This window comes from Myotis lucifugus, unplaced genomic scaffold (genome assembly GCF_000147115.1).
Source record: "Myotis lucifugus unplaced genomic scaffold, Myoluc2.0 scaffold_11, whole genome shotgun sequence".
In the NCBI taxonomy this organism is placed as follows: Eukaryota; Metazoa; Chordata; class Mammalia; order Chiroptera; family Vespertilionidae; genus Myotis; species Myotis lucifugus.
Genome location: NW_005871059.1, coordinates 14,719,558 through 14,746,787, shown reverse-complemented (window position 1 = coordinate 14,746,787; position 27,230 = coordinate 14,719,558). Strand labels below are relative to the sequence as shown.

General features: G+C 40.0%; 1 protein-coding gene across 3 annotated transcripts; it reads right to left on the bottom strand.

Annotated features, from left to right (window-relative positions):
* Positions 1-1,067: 1,067 nt before the first annotated feature.
* On the bottom strand, positions 1,068-27,228 carry SLC18B1 (solute carrier family 18 member B1). 3 transcript variants are annotated; one of them, XM_014451908.2, is made up of 14 exons: positions 27,046-27,227; positions 25,753-25,892; positions 20,242-20,337; positions 19,836-19,909; positions 17,981-18,128; positions 14,931-15,087; positions 9,852-9,991; positions 7,911-8,012; positions 6,157-6,248; positions 4,856-4,951; positions 2,986-3,060; positions 2,160-2,253; positions 2,015-2,067; positions 1,068-1,372 (listed from the first exon to the last, which is right to left on the bottom strand). In XM_014451908.2, the coding sequence occupies exons 1-14, from the start codon at positions 27,203-27,205 to the stop codon at positions 1,300-1,302; spliced, it is 1,500 nt and encodes a 499-aa protein (XP_014307394.1). In that variant the 5' UTR covers positions 27,206-27,227; the 3' UTR covers positions 1,068-1,299. The 3 variants fall into 3 exon arrangements, with proteins under 3 accessions (XP_014307394.1, XP_023606018.1, XP_023606019.1); XM_023750250.1 differs by lacking the exon at positions 2,015-2,067; XM_023750251.1 differs by lacking the exons at positions 2,015-2,067; positions 2,160-2,253 and having other exon boundaries at positions 27,046-27,228.
* Positions 27,229-27,230: the final 2 nt, after the last annotated feature.

Genomic DNA, 27,230 nt, shown 5'->3' with positions numbered 1-27,230 from the left:
TCTGTGAAATCTCTAGCACATTGTCACAGGATCGGTTCAGAAAAGGCATTCAATAAATATGTTTGTACAGCTAAGTAGCTAAAGCCATTTCTTCTGTTTAAAACAGGCAAATGTGGCTGTTACACCACGGAAATGGATCAGGAGGTGTGATAGTTGCACAATAGAGACTCTCTCTTTCACTTCAAACAACAGCATGGATTTTACATGAAGTCGGAGGAATCCCTTCACTAACATACAAGCATTCCTGTGGAATCGCCTGCTCTAGGTATGGATATATCTAATAGAAATATGTGTTGTTTTTTTAAAGATGGCAGAATTGAAACAGAGATTATAGGAAATGAATGTTATATCAAGCATTGCTTATAAATCCAGATAATAATTGAAAATACATTGCACAAATGGACATCTTAAGTAATGCTATTCTTCTACCTTCCACACATATTTTTTAAAAGAACTGAGGGCCAGGAAATGTTACAGTTTTTGCATTATAGGCAGGAAATTTGCTTTTGAACAAAAACAGAAATCTCAGGACAAAGATCAAGCATATCTTTTTAAAACTGATTTCATAGTAATTGTTCTACAAATATTGAGTCACTTAGATTATCTTTAAGCATATCAATTCTTTCCCTTAAGCCCATCGATAATCCCTTTAACACAATCAAAGTTACTAGTTAATGTCAATTTACATATTTTCTTTCCTTGTTAATATACAAAGGTACATTCACAGAATCAGTGCATTTTGAATAAAAAGTAAACAGAGCAAACAGGAGACCTAGGGTCAACAACATCTTCAAGCCCAAGTTGGATCATCTAGAAACACAAAGTTTTGATGATTTTCAACTACTCTTCTCAGATGTAATGCTTTAAATATGGGTGGTTCAGCAGGCCAGCTTTTTTTTTTTTTTTAATATATATATCTTTATGGAGGGAGAGAGATAGAAACATCAATGATGAGAGAGAATCACCGATCAGCTGCCTCCTGCATGCCCTCCACTGGGGATTGAGCCCACAACCCAGGCATGTGTCCTTGACCAGACTCGAACCCGGGACCCCTCAGTCTGCACGCCAACACTCCATTCACTGAGCCAAACGGGCCAGGGCTCAGCAGGCCAGCCTTGAAGGACAACAGTATGTGCAGCCAGCCACCATGGATCATCCAAAAATATATGGACACTTCCAGGATGCTGGTGTGGGTTCATGGAGTTCTGTGCGTAAAATTAAGAACACTTTTCAAACTTTCCAACTTTAATATTCAAGGCCAGGAACATCCATCTCCCAACCCTGTATCTCCCAAGGTTCTCAAGGCTGGTTTTCATCAGGCAAGAGAGCACGCTGTTCCTCCTCTGTACCAAGGGTACTGTGAACTTTTGATCTACATCGAAGGAAAGAAAAGAAGAATCGTAATATTTCTCATCTTAAAAAAACTCAGTACCTATGTCTCTACCCAACTACCTCCTCAAAGGTATCTGCCAAGTCCTGAGGCTTAGAGCACCTAGCAATCTGCTGACTGTCAGAATGGAGGTAGAATGGTGTTTCTTTTTCATCTCCACAAGCCAACTTTTATTTTTTATTATTTTTTCCTTAATAAACCTTTATTGTTGAAAGCATTACATATGTCCGTTTTTTCCCCCATTGACCCCCTCCAGCCTGTCCCCACCCCCCACCCCAGGCCTTCACCGCCCTATTGTCTGTGTTCATGGGTTATGCATATATGCATACACGGTCTCCACAAGCCAACTTTTATTATTATTATTATTATTATTATTATTATTGATTTCAGAGAGAAAGGGAGAGGGAGAGAGAGGTAGAAACATCAATGAGGAGAGAGAATCATTGATCAGCTGCCTCCTGCATGCCCCATACTGGGGATCAAGCCCGCAATACGGGCATGTGCCCTTGACAAATTGAACCCAGAACCCTTCAGTCTGCAGGCCAATGCTCTATCCACTGAGCCAAACCAGTTGGGTCAGAAGCCAACTTTAAAGGGAGAAAGAAGTTCAAGAGTTGACCATACCTTCTTCTTCTCCTTGAGTACTCCAATAGATAAAACAAGCCCATCAATAGTCCCTTTAACACAATCGAAGTTACTAGTTAATGTCAATTCTCCAAGTCATGTTTCTCCACACAAAGAAAATGAAAATAAAAGACTGATTACTCACACTTGTCAGAGCCCACAGACCTTGTACAGCTGCTGCCCATTCAAAACCAATTTTCTCATACAGAAATCCACCCAGTGTTGGTCCCATAAAAGCACTAACAATGAAAAGTAGAAAGGGTATTAAATAATAGAGGGAGAGAGAGAGAGAGAGAGAGAGAGAGAGAGAGAGAGAGAGAGAGAGGGAGAAGGGGGGGGGAGAGAGATCCTTCCTAAGGCTGCATGCTCCTTCAGTTATAGGTTTTCATTACATTGGAACTATAAGTTCTAAAGAAAAATGGTGGTTCCTGGACCCAACATTGGGTATAAGAAAATGGTTCTACCTGAAAAATGATGATGCTTAAATCTTTTAAACAATTGTATAATTATAACTGCTTCTGAAAAGCTGATGCCTTACACGAAAATAAAATTAAAAGACAGGCATTCAAAATAATTTTTATACTATTCTCTCTACTCAGTGTTTGTATTAAAGATAATTTAATTCAGTACATATTTATGGATGATATCTACATTGCCAGCATACAGTTATCCCTTTGGCATGGTAGAGAGTAACAAAATAAATAAGTAAATAAATTTTAAAAATGGAGATATGGTCCTGATAAGTGAACTTAAAAATATCATTTTTATAAGACACGCATGGGACCATTTTGGTTAGGTATGTAAAACTGCTGGCATAACCAATGATCTTAGAGTCAGAGGGTACAGGTAAAACTCTGGTTCTGCCCTAAATAAATTTTGCCAACTCATCTGGTATCTCCATTTGTTCATCTGTAACTGAGGGACAGTATTTTCCATCTTGCCAGTGTGAATGGAATTCAATGGCTACTCACCCAACGGACCACATTGCACTGAAGAGACCTGACACGAGTGCCAGTGTACTTAATCCTTCTTCAAATCCATTTTCACTGCAAAGAGAGACAAGAGTGTATCAGTGATTGCAAGGGAAGCTGTGTGACAGAAAAGAACTGTGCATAATGGATAAAGTAAGCCAGGAGTAATCTGAACAAAACCAACAGCAAGATTACTCCATTTCTAAGATAAAAAGCTAATCTAAGTTGAAGGAATTGTCATACTAATGTCTACTTCCTGGGTTTCTAAAAAATAATTTTGTTGCATATATAAGATACAACATTAAGAATCACAATCCATTTGCACTAAATGCTCAGAAAAATATATAATGAAGAAATTCTTAAAATGGGATGAGCATGTAAAGGCAACTTTTAGAAAATGCAGGGCAGCTCCTTCTTCCTGTGGGAGATGTTGATTGACACAGCCTAAAGGCCAATATTCTCCCTGAAGGGATAAACTCCCCCAAGTTCACTCTGTGTTCTCCATCATCAAGCCTGCTAAGTGGGAGACTGCTGACCAAGTGGCAAATGTCTGGTGTGATACTGTGATTTATTATAAGAAATACATGTTTGGTCTTGGTTCATTTCTGGCACACACAGCTCCTAAAATCTTTGAAATGTCCTGATTGAAAGCAATAAAAGTCTTTGTTATATTAATGAGGTGACTTTTGGAAAACACCTAAGGATGGTGGCCGGTTGCCAGGAGAGCTGTTCCTGTGATTAGAGGGTTGAAACTTGCAGTCCCCCCACCCTCATCCCTCCACACCATTCACCTCTGGGCTGGAGGTTGAATCAATTGCCAGTGATCGACGATTTAATCAACCATGCCAGAGTAATAAAACTCCCATAAAAAACCAAAAGGACGGTTCAGAGAACTTCCTGGTTGGTGAACCGGAACGCTTACACCTGCCAACGTGCAGGGCCCAGACTCCATGAGTATAGGAGCTCCTTTGTTTAGGACCCCGCCATGTGTATCTCTTCATCTGGCTGTTGATTCCTACCCTTTATTATCCTTTGTTATAAACATAATCTAGGGAGTAAATTGGTTTCTGGAGTTCGGTGAGCTGCTCTAGCAAATGAATCAAATCCAAGGAGGGGATCATGGGGACATCTGATTGACAGCCAGTCAGTCAGGAGTACAGGTGGTACCCTGAGCTTGTGACTGGCATCTGAAGTGGGGACAGTCTTGTGGGACTGAGCTCTAAGCCTGTGAAATCTGATCTGTCTGTGGGTGGTCAGTGTCAGAACTGAGTTGAATTGTAGGCCACACAGCTGGTGTGAGAGAATGGCTTGGAAAACCCCTCACGCATTGGACTTGGTACTAGAGCCATTTTGCCTGGTCACTCTATGCTCTTGGATGGACCTCGTCCACGAGAGAGGAATAATGCCAAGGCTTTTCCATTTTGCTTTGGTTGTTTAATGTGTATCTGTACATAAACCAAGCTACGCCTCTATTCACAACCCAGTTTAACTATTACTGTATACATTATCATTTATATTATTGCATTATTGCACATACTATTTATATCACAATAGTGTGTGACATGATATCATAAAGATATACTATTGTGAAAAAAAAAAACACTTCCAAAATCTCACAAAATTGAGAAATCCACGAAAGCCTGTTTAAAATACAGCTCTTGCCTGGCCAGCGTGGTTCAGTGGTTGAACGTCAACCACTGAACCAGGATGTCATAGTTCGTGGGCTTGATCCCCAGTGTGGGGTGTGCAGGAGGCAGCCGATCAATGATTCTCTCTCATCATTGATGTTTCTCTCTCTCTCTCCCTCTCCCTTCCTCCCTGAAATCAATAAAAATATATTTTAAAAAAATACAGAATGAAAGTAACTTACTGGGCACAACTGATAATCTCCGGGAAAGTCGGGATTATACTCATTCCGGAGGAAATGCCAATGATGACTAACATCAGCACCAGCAGCCACAGTTGACTGCAAAAGAGTTTCAGAGAAAAACAAAAATTAGCCTTTGAAGAGACACAAAGCTTCATGATAAGGAGGGCAGGCGGGATCCCAGAGAAGTTCCTTTCACAGATTCCAGGCCTAGTCTTGTCCTCATTCCCATCTGGTCACATTTCATTCAGTGACTGCATCCTTTAGCCCCTTATACTTGGGGGTGGGGGTCAATTCATCCTGATAACTCAATGTCTTTTGTCACATATATCACATGTCTGGAGTCAACTTGCCTTATTTCACCTGCAAAATCCTTTCAAAATTGGTGAAAGCGCCAATGCTAATGTTTTTCTTTCAATTGCTTGGCTTTGAAATTCATTTGGCTAAAAAATGTCAGAAGGGCGGTGGTAAAGTGACAGGAAACTAGTATTTGTACCACGTGGAGCACAATGCCAGTTACCTAGCACCCATTACCTTCACTGAATGCTGCAGCATCCCTCTGATATCAGTACTATTTCCAAATGAAGACAATTTAGGTGATAAAAACAGTCTCCTTTCTGAGAACTGCAAAATGGGACAGAAGGCAAGAAGCTTTGATAGGATGAAGAATAAAGAAAAAGGAAGAGAAAACTAAAAAGTATCTGATTGGCTGGGGCTGCATAGTCAACCCTATCTGGTGTTTGGGGATTGGCTGACTGGCTAGCCTGTATTTCTGGCTCGATCCCCAGTAGGGGGCATGCAGGAGGCAGCCAATTGATGTTTCTTTCTCATCACTGATGTTTCTATCTCTCTTTCTCCCTCCCCCTTCTTCTCTGAAATCAATAAAAATATTAAAAAACAACAAAAAAACAAGCTTCACTGAGCAGCTACTACATAGTAAGGATGAAACAAAAAACAAACAAAAACACACACACACATTTGGTCCCTGCCTTCCTTAAAACAAAAAACATTTTAAGTATCAACTAAAGACAAGTGTCAACAAAAAAGTATGATATTGAAACACAAAGGGAGAATAAGCATATTTCTCATTTGATACAGATCTTATGCATTCCTGTTTGCTTGTACCACTGCTAGCTTCTAGTAAGATAAATACTGTCAGTCTAACAAACAATCCAATACTGTCATAAAGCAAGGTAATTATTTCAATAATAAGGCTTGAAATACTAAGAGGTCCTAATATCACACCAAATTAAAAAAAAAATCTTAATGCTGTTTGACCAAAATTACAGAGAAGAAAAAATTACCTTTGAATGTGCAAGACTGGGACTGGTCCTAACAGCATGTAGCACCCTGCTGTGATTATGTTTCCAAAAACCAGAAACCATTTCCTTAGATGCTGATAAAGAAAGGGACCAAAGAAACTCTTAAAACCCTCCATGATCAAGGAATATTTTAAAAAATCACTGATGAGCATTATTAAAAAGTCCAAATATATTGAAGAAAACAAAATTCTACATTTAAGAGAAAATAGGTAGGCGGTAAACACAAAAGCAAGGACAACATACCCAAACACAGGGAATATGCAAAAACAAGGATTCCTGGCAAAGGGAATGGATGGCAGATTTTGTACATGACGAAAAAGTTCAAATCTAACAATTTAAAAAGCAGTCACTACAAGGAACAAGCAGGTAAAACATCTGGAAATTTTACATTATTAAAAAAAGTACCCACTAAAATTATTTCTTATACACTACTTGAATGCAGGCTAAAAATTATAGGGGTATAACAGCTGCTCAGTTATATGTAAGACTATGTCTTAAAACCAAGCTTAAAACACTGTTTAAGACACTTGCTTTTCTTAGTAATCTCCATGTAATTTAGATCTTGACAAATAAGCACTAATGCCATAGAAGCTTAAAAGTTGGCTAACAGCACTATTTCTTTATATTAGTTATCTGGACTGAATGGTTTAGACCAGGGGTCCTCAAACTACGGCCTGCTGGGTGTTTTTGCTGCCGCTGCCTGTTGCTTAGCAGCCGACTAGTTTTTTTTTAAACTACAGTCCGGCCCTTCAACGGTCTGAGGGACAGTGAACTGGCCCCCTGTTTAAAAAGTCTGAGGACCCCTGGTTAGACCTAGTTAAAGGAGTATAGAAGGGACTTTCTGTCAGGGGGATAACCAATGCATACTGATGTGGCCAAGCTCTTCACTCCCACAGGAAAACCAAATTATCTCCTCTCTTTTGGATCAAGACCCAGCACCTCTGGAATTCTGGCCTAATTATTAAAGTCAATCCATTTTTTTGTATTAGGGTAGCTTTTAATCTTTAGAAAGTCTAATGCAAAGTTAACCTGCTCAGGTTGTAAGTCAGTGGAACCTCACACTGGAACCTCTCCATCAGCTCAAAAAATTGAATATGTTAGAATTTAAATGTTCTCACCTTCCCCCAAAAAGATAAATAGGTGAGGTGATGGATGTGCTAATTAACTAGATGGAGGAACTCCTATCACAATATACTATATATACATAACAATTCACCATGATGTAAACTTTAAATATATTATCATTTTGTCAATTATACTTTAATGAAGTGGAAATCCTTTATAATAAAAAGCTAATATGTAAATTGACCAAACGGCGGAATGACTGGTCGCTATGATGCGCACTGACCACCAGAGGGAAGATGCTCAATGCAGGAGCTGCCCCCTGGTGGTTAGTGTGCTCCCACAGGGGAAGCGCCATTCAGCCAGAAGCCGGGCTCACGGCTGGCGAGCACAGTGGTGGTGGTGGGAGGCTCTCCTGCCTCTGTGGCAGAGCTAAGGACCTAAACTGACAGGTGGACATCCCCCCAGGGGTCCTGGATTGTGAGAGGGTGCAGGCCAGACTGAGGGACACCCCTCCCCCAGTGCACGAACGCCGCGCACAGAGCCTCTAGTTTAAAAATAAAAGAATATATCAATTCTAATCAATGGACCTCTAGAGCTCTAGAGGTACAGTTGGAAAACTACTGGTCTAAACATACAAAGGCAATTCTTAAATATAAATTAAGTGTACATACTGGAATTTTATCACTTAGTAGACCACAGAGTGGTGAAGAAATGGTGTAGGATAGTGCCAAACCCAGGAATACCAGTCCTACGTGTCCAGCCGGTAAGTTAAACTGTAAAAGAAATCTTGTATTATTAAAGATCCATGATTAAGTCATTTTTAAAATAAACATCTATTTTACCATTTCTTCAACTCTTGTTATCTACCATCAGTCTATTAATAACACTCAGTATCCTTCCTAATGTTTGTCTATTGGTCAATGGATTACTTTTTCTCTATGAGGAGGAAAAACAAACACCTAATCAGAGGTCAGATGTCCTAGATTTTTGCTTGTAGCACTTGACAATAAACATATAATTTTGCTTCTATGAATCAGTTTTTACATGTAAATGAATACTTTGCAAACTTTAGGTGCATAAAATTTACCTGGAGAATTTATTAAGAGAGGTTCTTGGGCCCTAAGCTTTTTTCAAAAAGTCTGGGAATTTGCATTTCTAACAAGCAATCAGTTAATGTGACTGTCCACAGACTGAGGGCACTGATGTAAAAATCATTGATGATATTATCTATTCTACCCATCTCAAAGGGATAGCAATATTTAAATAAATACTTCAATGGTATGACACATTTTAAAAGGCTTTGAAACAGTAAGCTACCACGTAACTCTGATACTGTTATTATTACCAATATGATACAAATGCCTTTTTTTTTTTTTTTGGTTATCTGAGTTGTTCTCATTCTCCTCAATTTCCTTAATTAATTTTCTAACTTAAGCCCAGGAGATTTAATGAGCCAGTCTATATTTTAACAATGTTTATGACAAATATTAACTCGTGCTAAAAATTAGTGTTTTAAAGATAAAAGCAAGATACAAAAGTAAGATATGTAAAGTCAGATATGCCCTCTTCTGATATTACAACTGGGAGGAGACAGGGTGGAGCCCTCCTACCCTAAAGGCTGGAAAACCAGGATTGGCAGCAAACCACCTATTCAAACAACTGATAAGAAGTCAGAAGAAAGGTTAAAAAAAAAATCATAGAAAAATACATTTCTAAAGATTTCTTATAAGATAGACAATAGTGATTTAGGTTTACCAGAGAATGGGTACAAACTTTTAGACACAACTTCCTGGAACAGGAAAAAGACTCTTAAAGAACACATTGTTGATGTGAATGGGATGTGTCACCACAAACATAAAAGTTTTCTTATGTGTTACTTCCTGGATGCTCCCTGCTTAAGCCTGGTATTCAATTCTCTAAACCTTGGGCCATGCATTGTAATTAGAGTCCCAGGTTAATCTTTTTGGGTAGTTTACACACCCAAAACTGGCTTTAGCGACTTCACAGGGTGGTGTTTCTGGTAACTGCTTTTTCAATTCTAGGGCTTCACATAAAGTCAGTGTTGACACGTTAATTCTCCATATCGTTAACTACCAGGCTTGGTAATATACTTTATTGCATTATTAATAATCTTTTTCAAAAATATCTAAAAAAAATTTCTATGATATCAAACTTTTAGAATTCAGTATTAATTCCTCGGCACTGAAAAGATGGAGAGGCTCTGGGGTCCTCCCTCCTATCCTACATATAATATAGCCTGTAGACATTCAATTCTATGCGATCGCCTAAAAAGTCAGTGGATTCAGGGAGGACACCTCACATTAAATGAGCCAATGGGTACCGCAAGTTCCCCACTGAAATTCCAACAGACAGAGGAAAGGTGTCCTTATTAAGCAGCCAGGATGATACACAAGCCAGACCTATGATGACTCGAGCTTGGCTTTGGAAAGAAGACAAATGTTTGAGCTACTTAGTGAAAGGCTTCCTTCATTTACACAGAATCAGACCCCTAGTTACAGGGACATCAAAGGTACAGGCTACCTCAGTGTGCAGTTCTCATTCTGCGTATGTCTTGCTACAACGTGGAGCTCTTCATCAATCAGGCTGCTTACCTTCTTCATAACAAAGAGAGACAGAGTTGGGTCAAGGAAGCCGAAGCAGGAGCTGAGTGAGGTGATGATGAGGGTTAGGAGCGCAACCTTGGGTAAACTGATGAGTTTCCAGAATGAGTGGTGACCTGGATTAGACTCCTCTGAGTAAAATAAAAAGAGAAATTGGAGTAATTAAAATAACTTAACTATCATTTAACCTATTATGAAAAGTAACATTGGTAAGGCCATCATCATCTGGTTATTAAAATAACTGCACCTCTGAGTTTGCCTAAAGCTGCTTATTACCTACGTTTGCAGAAGTTATTCAAACCTAGAGGCCACATTGTTTTCCTAAAAATAATGTCTCAGATTCAAAAGGAATCAGAGTGTGAGGAGAAGAAGGGGTCATAGGTTATAGGTTATTAGAGGTAAGTGTGGCCTTTCCCAGATGGAATAAAGAATCTGTAAGGTTTAACTTTGTGCATGGGAAAATGCAGATCTTTCATCAAGGAACAATGTGTGTGTGCTGAGGAGGAATTGGAGTTCATCAAAGAACGCAACACTTTATTTTCTGCTGGCAAAGAAAACACTGGATTGAATGCAGTGCTACTGAATCATGTGTAAAGTACATTTGACTTTCAAGGTCAGTTGACTGCCAACCTTCCTTTTCCCACCATTCCCTACACTATTTACCAGTTCCCAGTACCAGGCACAGTTGTTCCCAAGCCTCCATTCATATTCTATGACTCCTTTCTTTTTTCCCTAATTTTTCAAATCTATTCACTTTGCAAGGTCTGGCAATGGCCCTGATGATTCCACAAATTTTACCTTTCTCTAGTTTCCTGCTGCACTTCAAGTCGATGCCGTATCTTTTAACACTTAAGCTATAATTCATGTTCATCATTGTTTTGTATTGTGGGATGGCTTTCCTATCTTCCCATTAATTTACTAAAGAAAATCTTTGCTGAGCCAGGTTCCAGGCAAAATGCTGGGCAGACAAAGGCAAAGAGGACAAACTCTATCCGGAGAGAAAAGTGAAGAAAGGTAGGATGGAGCTAAGAGGGTATCTATTGGAGCACATACGAGCATTTCCTTAAAACACACACACACACACACACACACACACACACACACACACACACACCACCAGGTAACAATATATAGAAAAGGATTTCCAAAAGTAATACCTAAGTTGGTGCCTAAAGGATGAGTTTGAGATGATCAAGCAAAGAGGAGGAAAGACTAATCCGGGTATATGCGAGTCAGGGATACCTATGCAACGGGATGAGATCATACTGCAGAAGAATGTGGAGATAAGATTATGCAGAACTTTGTAAAATATGCTAAGAAACCTAAGAAATCTCTATGGATTTCAAACAAGGATGAGACTCAGATCTGTGTTGGAAAGAGGCCTCTCCATGGCCTCAAGGAGAATGGAGACAGGGGCACCAGTTAGAGCCTTTTGCAGTGATCCGGGCCACAGGTGATCCTGGCTGAGGTTGGATGAGCATGGTCTTTGAGAGCCAGGATCAGCACTTGTATATCCTCATTTCTCCAATAGCACCCACCATGGTTCATTACTCAATACATTCTTGTTGAATAATGATCCAGTATGGAGCAAAGTACGAAAAAAGCAGAGAGCGGTTCAGCTATTTTAAGTGCTACATTTAGACTTTGTCAGAATATGAGAGATAAAGTTAAATCGTGGTGTTAGTATCTTAATTATTAGCCAAAAATTCACCATAAACCAAATCTGAGCACAGCCCAGGCCACTCAACTAAGGGAGCCTGCAGTCAGTCTAGATTAGAAAGAGGTTGAGCACCACCATGTGGCTCCGTGTGGAAGTGCCGGCAGGCAGACTACTTGGTGTGGACTTTGAATTGTATATTAAAGGTATTTACTAGTCACCTTAAGATATAAATGATAAAATACCAACTTTAATCGGTTAAATTTATGGTGCATATAAAAGGTATTATGAAGTTATGGTATAAGACAAACTATTGTGGCATAATTGGTCCCTTCTCTAAATACAAAGTGTGAAACAGGGTTACCAAAATACTAAGAATGTCTGTGAAAACAAACATATAAAGAATTTAATTTAAAAAAAAGAATTTAATTAAGCTGTTGAAGAAGCTCAAATATTGAAAACTTAGAGTGATAACTGCTTCAAGAGGCACACGGAATAATTACTTGGGGAGCTCTGCCTAGCTGCTCAGTACTCTCTCTGCTCTTCCCAATTCTGATATATTCTTCTTAAAGGGGTGTGACTCCCTGCTTGGCAACACCTGCCACAGCAAGCTACCTGTAGAGATGGGGAGGTGGGGTACCCCTCAGGTGTGAGGGAGCAGAAAAAATATTGAGCACTGTGGCAGTACTTACTCAGCATTAATCCAGTGATTGAGAAGGTTCAGAAAAACTTGCCAAAAGAGGTAACAAAATGAGTTTTGAAGGATAAATAGGGTAGGTAGCATGGGAGGGAGAGATACTCCAGCACACGTGACTCCCCTGCTGAAATCTAACAACAGCTCTTAATGGCTTTCAGGGTAAAGCTCACATTTTATAGATTTATGAATTTTTAATAGGAAGATTGACATGTCCATGACTGTGTTAGAAATATTTCTTTAGAGAAGTACAGAAAAGAGGACTTGATGAACAGATATAAAAGATGAGGGAGAGGTTAGGAACCATAGCTGACTCTTAGGCACCCAAAGCTAAAGCCACATTGTCCAGGGGTCTAGAAGGAGATAAATGAGTGGAGTAGAACACAAAAGTCTGCCAATGTCAACAAAATAAAAAAGAGTTAATTTTCTAGCTTCTATCTTTAAGCTCTCCTAAAGCAATAGTTTTAAAAAGCACTCAATGGCAATACTTACAGCCTTAACATTAACAGTGTTAGAAATTGTTATACCATTTTTCCCCATTCAATCTAACTAAAAGGTCCTTCTGTAGATAAAGAGAAAGTTTGTCAAGCCAATTTGTTCATAAAAATACAGCTAGCTGGGGCTTTGTAAAGTTCAATGAAGATGCAGGGAAATTTTAATTGAGGAATGACAAAAAATGAGAGAAACAAGTACCAACCAACTAGGCTGGTGGCGGTTAGAGGGGGCTGCAAAGGATACCAAGATTGGGCATGGGGGGAGGAAATGGGGAGAGCAGGCTGGGACTCAAGGAGTAACAGATGTTGGGGCCAGTTCAGCACCTAATCACAGAAGTGCTGGGGTCCAACCCCAGCAGGTCCAGGGGTCCCCAAAGGTGTGGATGGAGTCGGTGAAGAAGGAAGGACACAGGGCCAGCATTCAGTTGATCAGCATAGCCAGGTTCCTCTAGCCAGGATCTCCAGCCAGGTTCTGTCCAGGTTCTCTTGCCATGTTGTCTCGCTAGGTTCTCCAGCCAGGTTCTCCAGGTTCTCCAGCCAGGTTCAGTAGCCAGGTTCTGTAGCAAGGTTCTCCAGCCAGGTTCTATCCAGGTTCTCCTGCCATGTTCTGTCTAGGTTCTCCAGCCAAATTCTGTAGCCAGGTTCTGTCCAGGATCTTTTACCATGTTCTTTTGCTAGGTTCTGTCTCTAGGTTCTGTATAGGATCTCCAGCCAAGTCCTGTCTCTAGGTTCTGACTTTAGGTTCTGTCCCTAGGTTCTGTATCTAGGTTCTGTGTAGGATCTCCAGCCAAGTCCTGTCTCTAGGTTCTGTTCCTGTAGAAGGTTCTGTTTTCTGTTGTCTTGTTACATCTGTATTTATACCAGTTGATTTTAATCCTGTCAATCTCTATTCCAAAGGTTAGGGCGTTTCTTATTCCAGGGAGTAAAGATTATGTAGCTTAAGCGTGATTGTTCTTAGTTAAAGTGATTAACTACCCACCTGGCACTTAGTTAAGAGGTTTTATTCCCTCCCTAACTTCAGGGAAAAATTCCTACCTGGGGAAACAACCTTTCTCGGAGAGGTGACCTTGGTTAAAACACATAGCGCCAAGAAGGGGAGCAAACATTAAGAACAGTATGCCATATACGCCAGGTCCCTTGAAACATATGCTGTGCAGATGTTTCTTCTCTACAGCGACTGTGTCAAGCAGCAAGGATGGACCGGCTCCCGGCACAGAAGTTTTCAATGCCATGTCCTATTTTTAACTAGTAAACGAGGTCTTTTTTTCCTTATACAGTGTGATAAAGGGCCAGTAAAACTCTTTCTCTGCTGCATGAGAATCTGACTTGGTGTCAGTTGCTTAGTTATCAGTTGAGTGTTCATCTGACACCCAAGTGGAAGCACAACCTAGACGCTCGTCTATAGATACCATCCTGGCTGCCGTGTTACTGGTGTTAGAAAGAGGACAGTATGTTTCAGGGTGAATGATGGTGCCTCTCTAGCAATGGTCTCTAGCTCTGTCTCTCCAGCTCCCACGTGAACTCTTGCTCTGTTCCCCTAGTAATCTGACAAGGGTAAAATGACAACTGTGTTACGAGGCAATCTTGCTCACAATTCAAATTACCCTGGCCTGGCAAATTTCATTTGAACGGAAGGAATTCTAAACAAACTAATAAGTACCTGGTGAGGTATCTGTGCCTCCCTGAGTGTGACTGTGGAGGCCCTGGAGGCGGTGCCATGGAGTTGTCACAGGATATGCTAACTCCTATGGGCACGAAGCACTGAAGCCAGGATGACTCCCATTACTGCCTGCTGCGGCCTGGTGTCCTCGCACCTGCCCGTGCTGCACAGATAGCTGCAAGGACCACTGGGAAGGAAGGTGTGGGCTTACCCTCCTATCTCATGTGGCCTTCTAAGAAGATGGTGCCAAGTGTGGTGCATGTAACTTGTCATTCTGAATCTTTAAGTCCAAGATGACTTTTGGTTGGCATTGCATATGGCTCTGTTTTATGATCAGAAATTAAATATTTGCTAGTTCTAAAGGTCAGAAAAATTGCTGATGTATAGACATTTATATCAACTGATTGCCTACAGGATTTTTCTGAAAAGCAGAATTAGTTACTTCCAGGTACTCTAAAAATCTACCATTGATTACATAAAATAAAAGTGAGTATACATTAAATTGGTCTACAAAGGCATGCAAATACTGAAAGATTCTTAAAGCGAGTAACAAATATAGTCTTACCATAACTAGGTAAAATGTGCATGGTGAGTGGTACCATCAGCAAAATTATGCATCCAAGCAAAATAAAAGGCACCTCATAGCCAAAGGACTGATACAAGAAGCCACCTAAAGGAGGCCCTAAAACTAGTCCCAGTCCAGAAAAAATCTCAAGAGTTCCCTAAAATCGAGGAAAAAAAATAAGTTAATATATTTTGATTGAAAAGTTAACAAATAAAGGTTTAGTGGGCACTATCTGAAAAAATTCTATCCACTTCACAATTTACACACACATACACACAAACTCAAGATGGACCCCAAATTTAAATATATATTTTGAAATCATAAAAGCACTAAAAAATAAAATATGGGAGTTTTTTGTTCCTTAGTCCTTATGGTAGGGAAGGTTTTCTAATTATGGCACAAAAACTCAGAAAACACAAAAGAAAAGATTGATAAATCTGATTATATGAAAACAGGAAAAACTATGTATGGAAAAACACAACAAAAGACAAAGAATAGAGAAAAAATACTGACAAAGGACTAATTTCCCAAATATATCAAGAGAGTTACTTCAATTCAAAAAGGGAAAAGAAAGAAAAAAACCTAATAGGAAAATGGGAAAAGGCTATAAGGAGACTGTTGACACATAAATGATATGCAAAGCTCTTAGGCATGTAAAAAGAAGCTCACCTTCCCTTTTTAAAGACATGAACATTTAAAGATGCCAATGTTTCCCTATCGCCTATCAAGCTCTCCATACTTCCAAGAATTTGAGGAAAGAGCATCTTTGGACATTGCTGGTGAGTGTACACCACAGGGCAACTTGGCAAATCAACCATTACAAATACACACATTCTCTGACCAAGAATGCCACTTCTGGGAATCAAACTTACAGATATAGCCATAAAGATGTGATATGGTGTATGTGCAAGCTTATATTTGTAGCACTATTTGTAACAGCAAAAGATGTAAACAATGAAATTTTCATCAATTTAAATAAACTAGGTTATACATACAGTGACGTACTACACAGTCATTAAAGAGAAGCAAAGAATGAGGAACTTTTCATATATAGATATAAAAAGATCTCCAAGCTAATTTCTATTTTTTATTTATTGATTTCAGAGAGGAAAGGAGAGGGAGAGAGAGATAGAAACATCAATGATGAGAGAGAATCATTGATTGGCTGCCTCCTGCATACCCCCACACTGGGGATCAAGCCCGCAACCTGGGCTTGTGCCCTGACCGGGAATCGAACCTGTGACCTCCTGGGTGGACGCTCAACCACTGAGCCATGCCAGCCAGGCTCCAAGCTAATTTCAATGTTTGTGTAATAAGTAAGACAGAGTATGTTACCATAGTGCAAAGAAAATGGAGGGAATCATGCTCTCTCAGTGTGTGTGTGTGTGTGTGTGTGCATGAAATTGCTTAGGAAGAAACCTGTAGTATCTGTTGCCTTCTGGGAGAGTGATGTTGGGCTGGGTGCCCGGACAACAGGAGTGTCTATGGGAACTGAGCAATAGTAATATATAGAATATATTCACCAGAGCTGAAATAAATGACAAAAAAAGAATATATTCACTATATCCTATATTTCCCTTTGTAACTTTTGAATTTTGTACCATGTAAAATTATTTTGTTTTGTTAAAGTTAAACAAAACAGTGCTATGGGAAAAATAGTTCGCTATTGCAGAACTCTTACAGAAATTGCACCATTTTAAATCAATCTAATTTAGGGGCTTTAAACAGAGACCCATGGCTTGCAACCTAAAATCCTCAGACCTCACAGAAGACACAAAAGTAGTCCACTAATAACTTTCAACGTTTCATAACAAATACAGAAATCCTACATTTTCTCGCAATAATGTTATCCAGATCAACTACCATGTTAGGCCATTACCTTTTGGCTGCAATTTTACATAGAAACTTGGCATGTCCTGCTGATCAAAAAATCCAAAGTACTGTGGCATCATAGGAATTTCTTGGGCAACACTTTCCAGAGTGTTCCACAAAGTACCAGTTCTTTAAGAGTTAAAGGTGGTTCCATAGTCAAATTGAGTTGTGGAACATTAAATAAACTATCTCTACTATAGAATTTCTCAGAGTCTTAACACACTAATGTGAACTGGATAGCATATGCACACTCCAAACATGTTTAGCCACAAAACCTTGTTTTGCAGAGCATGTCAACAGACTAGTCTTCTGAATCTTTTTTGAGAAATATATTCCTGGGAGATGTAAACAGTGTACCTGCCACAATGGCCAGCACTGTGTGGCAATGACTATAGCATGAGCCTATCCTAAATAAGCCTATCCAGACATATTATTTTATATGGGTAAATGAAGGAGTCCCTGGTACTAAACTGATCAGACCCTCGCTCTAGAGGACAATTATAGGCTCTGTGGTGACATTTGGTCTCTGTACACACCGGGTCCAAGGAGAGACCTATGGGAGAGCCCACCTGGGGTCAGGGAGGCAGCAGCCAACAGGAATCTGGTGTGTCACTAATACCAGATGTCGAGGTACCTAGGCAATATATGAGACACACATCAATATGATGCTTCCAGGTTCTGGGTTTTTATGGCAAAATAAGAGGGTATTCCACAGACAGCACAGAAGCACTTACAAACTTATTGCTAACATCGCTCCCATGAATCTTAGAAAAGTGGAGGAAGGACTCTACAGATTGAGTCTTTTCTAACCCAGAGGAACGCTTCAGGCAGCCGAACCCCAATCTCAGCTACACAGAGAGAGCAAAATACTACTAGGAAGGTATTTTAAAAAATAATATAAAAGTGGCAAAAAGAATATTTGGCTTGGACCACATTTACCTGTCAAACTGCCCATTCAGAGGATTCTAAGGCCAGGAAGAGACCTAAGTAAGACTGATGATACATTTATTGACAGCCTGCTGCTGGAAGTACAAACTAAGGTAAAAGGTAACAAACACAGATTGTAAAAAAAAAAAAGCATGTCTAGTAGAATGGACCCCAGGTTTAACTTGGAAGGTGAAACAAATATTTTAGCCTACACTAAAGGTAAAATAGGAAAAAAAATATAAAATACATACCAATACTGTGGCCACATGATTTGGGAAAGCCTTTGCGAGGATAGAAAAAGATGCAGTTATTGCTGCAGCAAAGCTTATGGCATCTGTTATTCTCACTAGAAAACACAGAGCAATAAATACCGGTCCGTCGGGAACTTGGTCCAATAAACTAAAAGAGAACAAAACAAGTCTCAAATGCCAAGCTGGTTTCTTTCTTTTTTAAAAAATATATTTTTATTGATTTCAGAGAGGAAGGGATAGGGGAGACATAGAAACATCAATGATGTGAAACAATCATTCATCAGCTGCCTCCTGCACACCCCCTACTGGGAGTCGAACCTGCAACCCGGGAATGTGCCCTTGACTGGAATAGAACCTGGGACGCTTCAGTCTGCAGGCTGATGCTCTATCTACTGAGCCAAACCAGCCAGGGCCAAGCTGGTTTCTATTCATTTCCTTCTTAACTGTACTCACTGAAAAGAGCAGTAGCCCACCTAGAGTTATTAGAATAAATCTCTTTAGAATATAAACTTTTTAAAAAGTTGCTTTGTTATACTTTGAGTAGAAGAATTACCTTCTTTTGGAGGGTACCAATTGGAAGCATAATGAGAATTTAGTTGCCCTTTTCTGCTGACATAATTGGCTCCCTAAATAATACTAAATAGGCCTTTTAAAATATAAAGCATCACTCTGACAAGAACCAATATAGAAGATTCTTAGTTTCAGGTTTGAGCCATAGTGGGGCTCAAACCTTCAAATACAGTGAATACAGAAAATAGAAGACCACCCCACATAAAAAGAACAATTTAAAAAACACTTAATTTAATATGGTTTTCCTTAGGTTATTTCATCACAATCTCACCAAACTCTATCACTCATCTATGTTCCCTAAGAACTTGTTTAAACTCCTCCATATTATTTGCCACTATGGTTGTATAAACTTAAGAACTTTCAAAGTTTTGCCTCTGGATTTATTTTCCCTTTTCTCCAAATAGCAATAGGTGAAACCATTCTGCTCCCATGTTCAGAAGTGAGCACAGGACTAGGCCTGGCTCATCAGTGCATTCTCTTCCCTGGCTACAGTGACCTTGATGCAGTGAAGGGTCATCAACAAAGATTAGGCCAGTGGAACTCCATTCTGTAACTCTACTAGAAGCTATTAGGAAAGTGGCTGCTGGGGGCCATCTTGCTATCACAAGGGTAGAGTCTATCCAACAACAAAGCACAAGAAGAGGAACGCAAAACCAGGAATTTAAGGAAGATGCTTGATAAAATTATTTTAGCATATGGATTCTGATTTTCTTTAGCTGATTTTCTAGGTAAGAAACTCATTCTCTTGCTGGAGCCAAAAATTTTCTGTGACTCAGAAAAGTGAGCTAAGTTTCTGTCACTCACAGTCACAGGAGTCCTAATGAATAGATTCAATAGTCAGTTTATGGGTGATCCATCCCCTAGAGCAGTGGTTCTCAACCTTCCTAATGCCGCGACTCTTTAATACAGTTCCTCATGTTGTGGTGACCCCCAATTTCATTGTTACAAATTGAACATAATTAAAGCATAGTGATTAATCACAAAAACAATATGTAATTATATATGTGTTTCCGATGGTCTTAGGCAACCCCCGTGAAAGGGTCGTTCAACCCCCAAAGGGGTCGTGACCTACAGGTTGAGAACTGCTGCCCTAGAGGATTCTTTTCTTAAGACCAATGTCACTCATCCTGTTTTCTACATCATCCAACTCCCTTCACCATTAGTCACATGCAGAGCACTCAACAATCAGTGGTACTGACTGATGTAAAGGATCCATTAACATTTTAAACTGAAGATAGATTATGAAACATGTTCAAGATCCCAAACATATCAAAACATGACTTACCCAAAGAGAATTGTGACTCCTCCTGAGACAAACATTCCTGATACAAACATAAATTTTGCTCCAATCTGTACAAGCTATAATAAATGTCAAAGAAAGTGGTAAATTGATGACTACTACAAGTCTATATTGACATAAACAAATATACTTTATCAGAAAATATACCATTTGAGAAAGATAAAAGCAGTTACTATAATAATTCTTTAATAGAATAAAAACATACATTTCTTAAACCATGAAAGAAGTTAAAAATCAATCAACTCTAAGAATGGAACTGTCAACAGTAGCACAATTCATAAAGTATAATGGTGGTTATTTCTGCATCAATGGAAATTCTAGACTGATAAATTAGAATAACTCATTGTACAATTTTTAAAATTGAAATGTTCATATGAACTTTAATACTTACATATTTTCCAAAGAACAAAGAGGCCAGCAGTTCAAACAAAGCATAGCATCCAAAGATCATCCCAATAACTGTATTGCTGGCTCCTTTCTTTTCAGCCTTTAAAAAAAATTTGAAAAGGAAATTAAGTTTGAAAGACAAATTCGCATCAGTGTAAAAAAAATGGAGCTATTAGATATGAGCATCATCTTGTAACCTTTATCTGTACAGCAATTTTAAAAATTATTATTATAAAATAAACAGGATGGAGAAGTAAGGGAAACTATACTAAAACCTAGTCTGACATGAAAATAATTCACTCATCATGCTCAAACATTAAAATAGAACTATCATATAATTCAGCAATCTGTCTTCTGAGTTTATAGCAAAAGAATTGAAAGTGGTGTCTGAAAGAGATATTTACAGCATTTTTCACAATAGCTAAGATATTGAAACAACCCAAAAGTCTATCAACAAATGAATGGATAAAAAAAATGTGGTATATACTGTTAGGTCGAAAGGGGGTCCAGGAGCTGATGCATGCCTCTCCCAGGCAGATGGTGACACAGATACTGGGCCCTTCCTAGAATTTGTAACAGGTCAGCTACCAGGCAGATGACAACACCTGGAAACCGTGACGAACCCGGTGGAGGGAACTCCCACAGCTCATGCTCCCCGCCCTCACTGAACAGCTGTATAAAAAAAGCGCCCCCCTCCCTGTTGGCGCGGATCCACGTACCCTGTCTTTGGGGCCCGTGGGTTGCCCCGGGACGCAGAATAAAGCCTTTCCTTTCTTTCTTTTCTGATTAACTGGACTCTCTTTATTTCCTATGCCGCCTCCTGAGCCACCTAACCTAACATATACATTCAGTGGAATATTTATTCAGCCTTAAAAAATAAGAAAATCCTGGCATTTGCAACAACATGGATAAACGTTGAGGAAATTATGCTAAGTGAAAAAAGCCAGACACAGGAGAACAAATACTGCATGATTCCACTTACCTGAGGAATCTAAAATAGTCAGAAGCAGAAAATAAAATGGTTGTCAGGGGCTTCAGGAAGGGGGAAGTGAGAAATTATTATTCATTGGGTATAAAGTTTCTGTTAAGCAAGATAAGCTCATATTGCATTGTTATCACATAAAAAAAACAAGAAAGGAAAATAAACATAAAAAATCTCACAAAAGAACACAAGGGAATATTTGTAGGTGATAAATATATTTAGTATCTTGATTGTGGTGATGACATCACAGATATATGCATATGTCCAAACTCATCAAGGTAGATATATTAAATGTGCACAATTCTTTTGTATATTGATTATACCTCAATAATAAAGCCTCTCCCCCCTGAAAAAAGATTTGTTTGCTTTAGCTGACAAAAAAAATCAGAATTAGAAAGGATAAAAAAGTATAAACAAAAACAAAACATCTTGGCTGAAGAAATGTGGGCTCTACTTCATCCATGGAACTGAGTGAAGAGCTAATCTTGACATACTTCCTTTATGTTATCTGTGAATATTATATATATATATATATATATATATATATATATATATATATATATATGCCTTTGCCCCTGTTCCTGGTACAGAACTTCTAAAACCCTTGTAATTTTCCAAGTGATAAAAGCACTAGAAGCATCTTTTGTTCTAATATTTGTTTTTTTTCACCCTGGTCCCTAGTACCTGGTGGCAGGAAAGAGTGGAGAGGTTGAATCAAAAGCAGTGGTTCTCAACCTTCCTAATGCCGCGACCCTTTAATACAGTTCCTCATGTTGTGGTGACCCCCAATTTCATTGTTACAAATTGAACATAATTAAAGCATAGTGATTAATCACAAAAACAATATGTAATTATATATATGTTTTTCAATGGTCTTAGGCGACCCCTGTGAAAGGGTCATTCGACCCCCAAAGGGGTCGCGACCCACAGGTTGAGAACCACTGATCTAAAGCATCAGAATCAGCCATTCCTCTTCCATTACTAATAACTACATGAGATAATGGTGTGGAGACAAGAGAGATATCATTGTAAAAGATACCACTGATGACATCCTAGCAAAAGGTTGTGCTCTATGTAGACTGGAACATGAAGTCGACATGTCTACTACACAAAGGTCAGGTAGTATATAAGTTGAATTGTGTTCCTCAAACTTCATATATTTTGAAGTCCGAACTCCCAATACCTCAGAAGTGACCTTATTTGGAAATAGAGCCTTTACAGAGGTAATCAAGTTAAAACTAGGTCAGTGGGTTGGCTGTAATACAAAAAAACTTGTATCCTTATACAAAGGGGAAATCTGGGCACAGAGACACCCACAGAGGGAAGACTATGTGAAGAGACACAGCCAAGGAGAGAGACCTGGAATAGGCCCTTCCCTCACAGCCATCAGAAGGACCCAACCCTGCCAACCCCTTGATCCTGGACTCCTAGTCTCTAGAACTGTGCGACAATAACTTTCTGATGTTTAAGTTACCCACTTTGTGGTACTTTATTATGACAACCCGAGTGAAGTAAAACAGCTATTTCAAAAGGAAGGTATTACCAAAGGAGTCAATGAAGAATGTAGAAAGAACATTCATGGGCCAAGTTACAATATCGTGTTTTTTTTGCTTAATAGTTCTAAGTATTTAGTTCTGGAGTCTGGAAGAAAATATGTAATGGTTATGGCAACTAAAATTTATTGGACCCTTACTATGAGCCAGAATCCTATTAAGGGCTGTTTTACATGATATCTAAGAACAATTAAATAAGGGATGTATTTTTAGCCCCATTTACTAGATGAGGATACAAACTTGCAAAGTTTCTGGTCACTGCAATCATGACAGTTTCCACCGTGTGCATGTTCCCACATTCTTTGTGGAAACAGGACGGTGGTGACAGGATGTCCTAGAACCACCGCAGCAGCAGCTGAGTACCACTTTTAGAGCATGGGTCCTGCTTCACATTAGGAAAGCAAGAACAGCTCTTCAAAGCAATTTTTGGTTCACATGTAATCCTCAGACAAAGGAGGAGGGTGCCAGAAAAAGGAGTAGAAGCAGGAATCCTGTACCAGAATTTAAGAAGGGCCTGCTTTCCCTTTGTCTAATTAGCTCTGGCTAATAGGAAAGATGACAGACCCTACAGGAGGAAGGGTAAGTTTGGGCAGGGCACAAGGCTTCCATATGAAATGAAAAGGAAGAGCTGACTCTTCATATCTACACCTTTTTAAGTTATAATGCCCTCTTCCTACCTCTGTCTTCGTTTCTTTAGCCTTCCCTTCTGCAAGCAAGAAACTAAATAAAAAAACGTAACACACACACACACACACACACACACACACACACACACACACAGCTCCTGGTTTTCCTTTGTATTCCATTAAGAAGATATTAACATTAATTTCACTGAGTTCCACCTGATCCAGGAAATGCCCTTCTAACTTGTTGGTCCACTTACTCCAGTTCTTCTGCATCTTAATTCCACAGGCTCTGGTCATTATTTTTTTCCAGAACCCAAATTTGGCCAGGCTACTCTGTGTTGCTCAAACGCCTCTAATGACATCTCACTGACTAAATCTTTGGCATGCATGTGAGGATCCTTGCATTCTACTTCCAACCTGCCTCCTCAGATCCTCTGCCTCCAATCAGACCTCGCTCCGCTCCAGGCCCCAGCTACACCAGGATGTCTGCTGTTCCCCAAGAACATGCGATTTACTTTGCTAATCCAGTGACTCTCTCAAGCTGTTTCCCAGGACACCACGCCTCTGTTTTTCACCTGGGGAACTAACATTTCTCAAGACCCGCCTTAGATTTATCCTGTGAAGTCACTTTCAATGCCACCCTTTCTTGACCTTCCCTCTCCAGCCCCCACCCTCATCCATGGTAAAATTAACCAATTCTTCCTCTAAAGTCTCGTAACATTTTGTACACCCTTTTCTTAAAAGATGTCCAAATACCCTGCAACTTTTTAAAAAATACACCCTAACTGGTTTGGCTCAGTAGATAGAGCATCAGCCTGCGGACTCAAGGGTCCCAGGTTTGATTCCGGTCAAGGGCATGTACCTTGGTTTCGGGCACATACCCAGTGGGGAGTGTGCAGGAGGCAGCTGATCATGTTTCTCTCTCATTGATGTTTCTAACTCTCTATCCCTTTCCCTTCCTCTCTGAAAAAAATCAATAAAATATATTTTAAAAAATTAAAAAAATAAAAATTAAAAATATGTTTTCACTCCCAATGGACAAGAAAAGAGAGAGATGTTTTCCTGATCTTTTTCCTGCCCTCGCATCCAAAGCCTAGCACACTCTAGAGTGGGAAGTCCTGAAGCCTTCCACTCCCATTCAGTGAACAGAACCAGACTGGGTCAGACACTTAACTTCTGAGTTTGTTTCTTCATTTACAACATGATGAGATCTTCACTCCTCTGCCTATTTTACGGAGTAGCTGTGGAGAGCAACTAGGCTAAATGTGTGGAAAAGTACACTGGAAATGAAACAGCACTGGCTGGGTACAAAGTGTTACTGTTCTTTAGCAGAGAAGCCATTTTTATCCTCTGTTGTGGTACACGGAATGAAGTTATCATTCTACATGTTATCAAGGCAGTTGGAGGGCTGAGAGGGGCCAGAGCACTGAGGCTTGGGCAAAGAACACCAAGTCAAACACGTGGACATGTTATCTCCACTCAGCCAAGCCAGGGCCACTCCTGTCACACTCCGTCCAATCAACCTCCAGATTCCAGGTGGATCCTCTAAGGCAGCGGTTCTCAACCTGTGGGTCACGACCCCTTTGGGGGTCAAACGACCCTTTCACAGGGGGCACGTAAGACCATCGGAAAACACATATATAGTTACATATTGTTTTTGTGATTAATCACTATGCTTTAATTATGTTCAATTTGTAACAATGAAATTGAGGGTCACCACAACATGAGGAACTGTATTAAAGGGTCGCGGCATTAGGAAGGTTGAGAACCACTGCTCTGGTGGTTTTTTCATTTTGAGTCTGGGCCATTATCTATGCAGCAGTCGCCAACTGGTGGTCAGTAAGGTCCGAAAGGTTGGTGACCGCTGATCTATAGACTCTAACACCGTGGAAAAGGCTTTGATTAGAAGGACCTAGTCAAGATTAATCAGAATTTTTCCATGGCACAAACATTGCCTCTAGATGCCACAAGAAATTCAAGTCAGAAAAGGGAATTTAAATGGACCACGTTTCCTTTACTGTCTTAACCAGGACCTTTTGCAGTAACATTAAAATCTCAGTTATGCAGTGCAGCCCTTTTTTTTTCAGCTGCAGAAACCAAATAAAGGTTAATCAAACTACCTGGAAGCAAAGAAGGTCAATTATATTTAGGTGAGTTACCTCCCAAGATGATGTTCTTTCTGACTGGATCTTCTTTTTCCGGCATCAAATATTCTATAAGAAGTCTTCTGTTGGCTAAAGTTCTCTACTTCATCTTTGCTATATGCAAATCTTTACATTTTATATATTGTAAAATTAAATAATTCAAAAGGTTTTTTAAAATGAAGAATTCATAAGGATATGAAAATGTCTCACCTCCTTGGGGAAAAAGGGTCCAAGGATGGAATAGGACATCATACAGCCTAAGTTCATGGAAGCTGCCGATATCAGGACAAAAAGCTGTTCTCTCGAAAGCCGGTTGGGTGTCTCTCTTGCACTTGCTGCAGGGTCATCACCTTAAATGCAAACACACTGCAATTACAGGCATGTACTACTGATTAAAGTACACAAATGTCACTCCGTGCACAGACTATGTACTCGGAAGATAGTAGTTACTGAGCTAAGGGCTATTTTCAATATAGCACATGTGACCACATGTAACACAATCCTTGTACATTACTGCAATTTTGAAACCATATCACTTTAGTTGACACAGTATTCCTGTTAGAATTTCAGTACCGAATTTATCAAACCATCTGCTCTGTTTTGCCTTCACCATAAGGCCTATTTCTTTCACCTCAAATAAATTCAAGAAGGATCAGGGAACAAGTACCCTTCAAAGGGTACTGCTCTCAAGTATAATATGATTTCTCCAGCTCCTAGCTTCACTTGTTACATGAACTCAATGTTTCAGGCATGTCAGGTTAGCTGTTTATTAAGCATTCATTGTAGGGCAGTACTGACGTTAAGTGAAGAGTAAGGAGAAAACAAACAAAAAAATTCAATTGGCAAATTACAATGGGACACTCCTGGATAAGCCAAATCCCACCGATCTGTAAATCACTACTGTTTTTTCACAGCAATTACTGACCTTTCACAGTGATTAATACTTACTCCAAGGACTAAATTTTCATTCAACTAAAGACACCAGGTCAATTACTCAGTTTCAAACACCCACCCAGCAAATCTACCAGCCATTTTTAAATTAAATGGTTTGGAGGGAAAAAGGAAAAAGAAACTAAAGTAAGAAAAACATGTTTGGTTTGCTCAATTTTTCAGTGTGTCTTTGCGGCGCAGGAGGAAAAAATCTGTGCCGCATGAGGAAGTCTTAGGAATCTTTGTAAAATGTTTGTAGTGGCTGAGAAAGGGAACTGAGAGAAAGTTAAGAAGTTGGGAACAACAGCGGGGCCTCCACACGTAATGCTTTCTTAGCAGAATGCACTGGTGAACGCGGCCGGTAAACGCGAGCCAGAGAGAAGCAAGCAGAGACCACACCAGCTCCAGTGCCCGAACTGGAACCCCTTCCAAGCGGGTTAAAGTTCGCAGTCCGAACCCTACAGCCAGGTCCCAGCTTTCCCCACTGTCTCAGCAACAAACCCAGCTAATTCAAGTGAAAGAGACCAGCCCCAAGCCTCCGAGGCGCGCCCGGGTCGCGCTGCTCTCCGTCACCTGCTGGGGGCGGTGGGCCCTCCGGGTCCCCCGGCGCGTCCATGGGCGGTGCGCGGACTCCGGCGCCGCCGCTCCCGGGTCCCAGCGCTGCTCCTGCTCCCGGGAGAGGACCAGCGGACGCCCGGGAGGCGGGCGGGGACGGCTCAGCGGTGCCGGGCATCCCGATCGCCCGCCAGTAGCCTTGC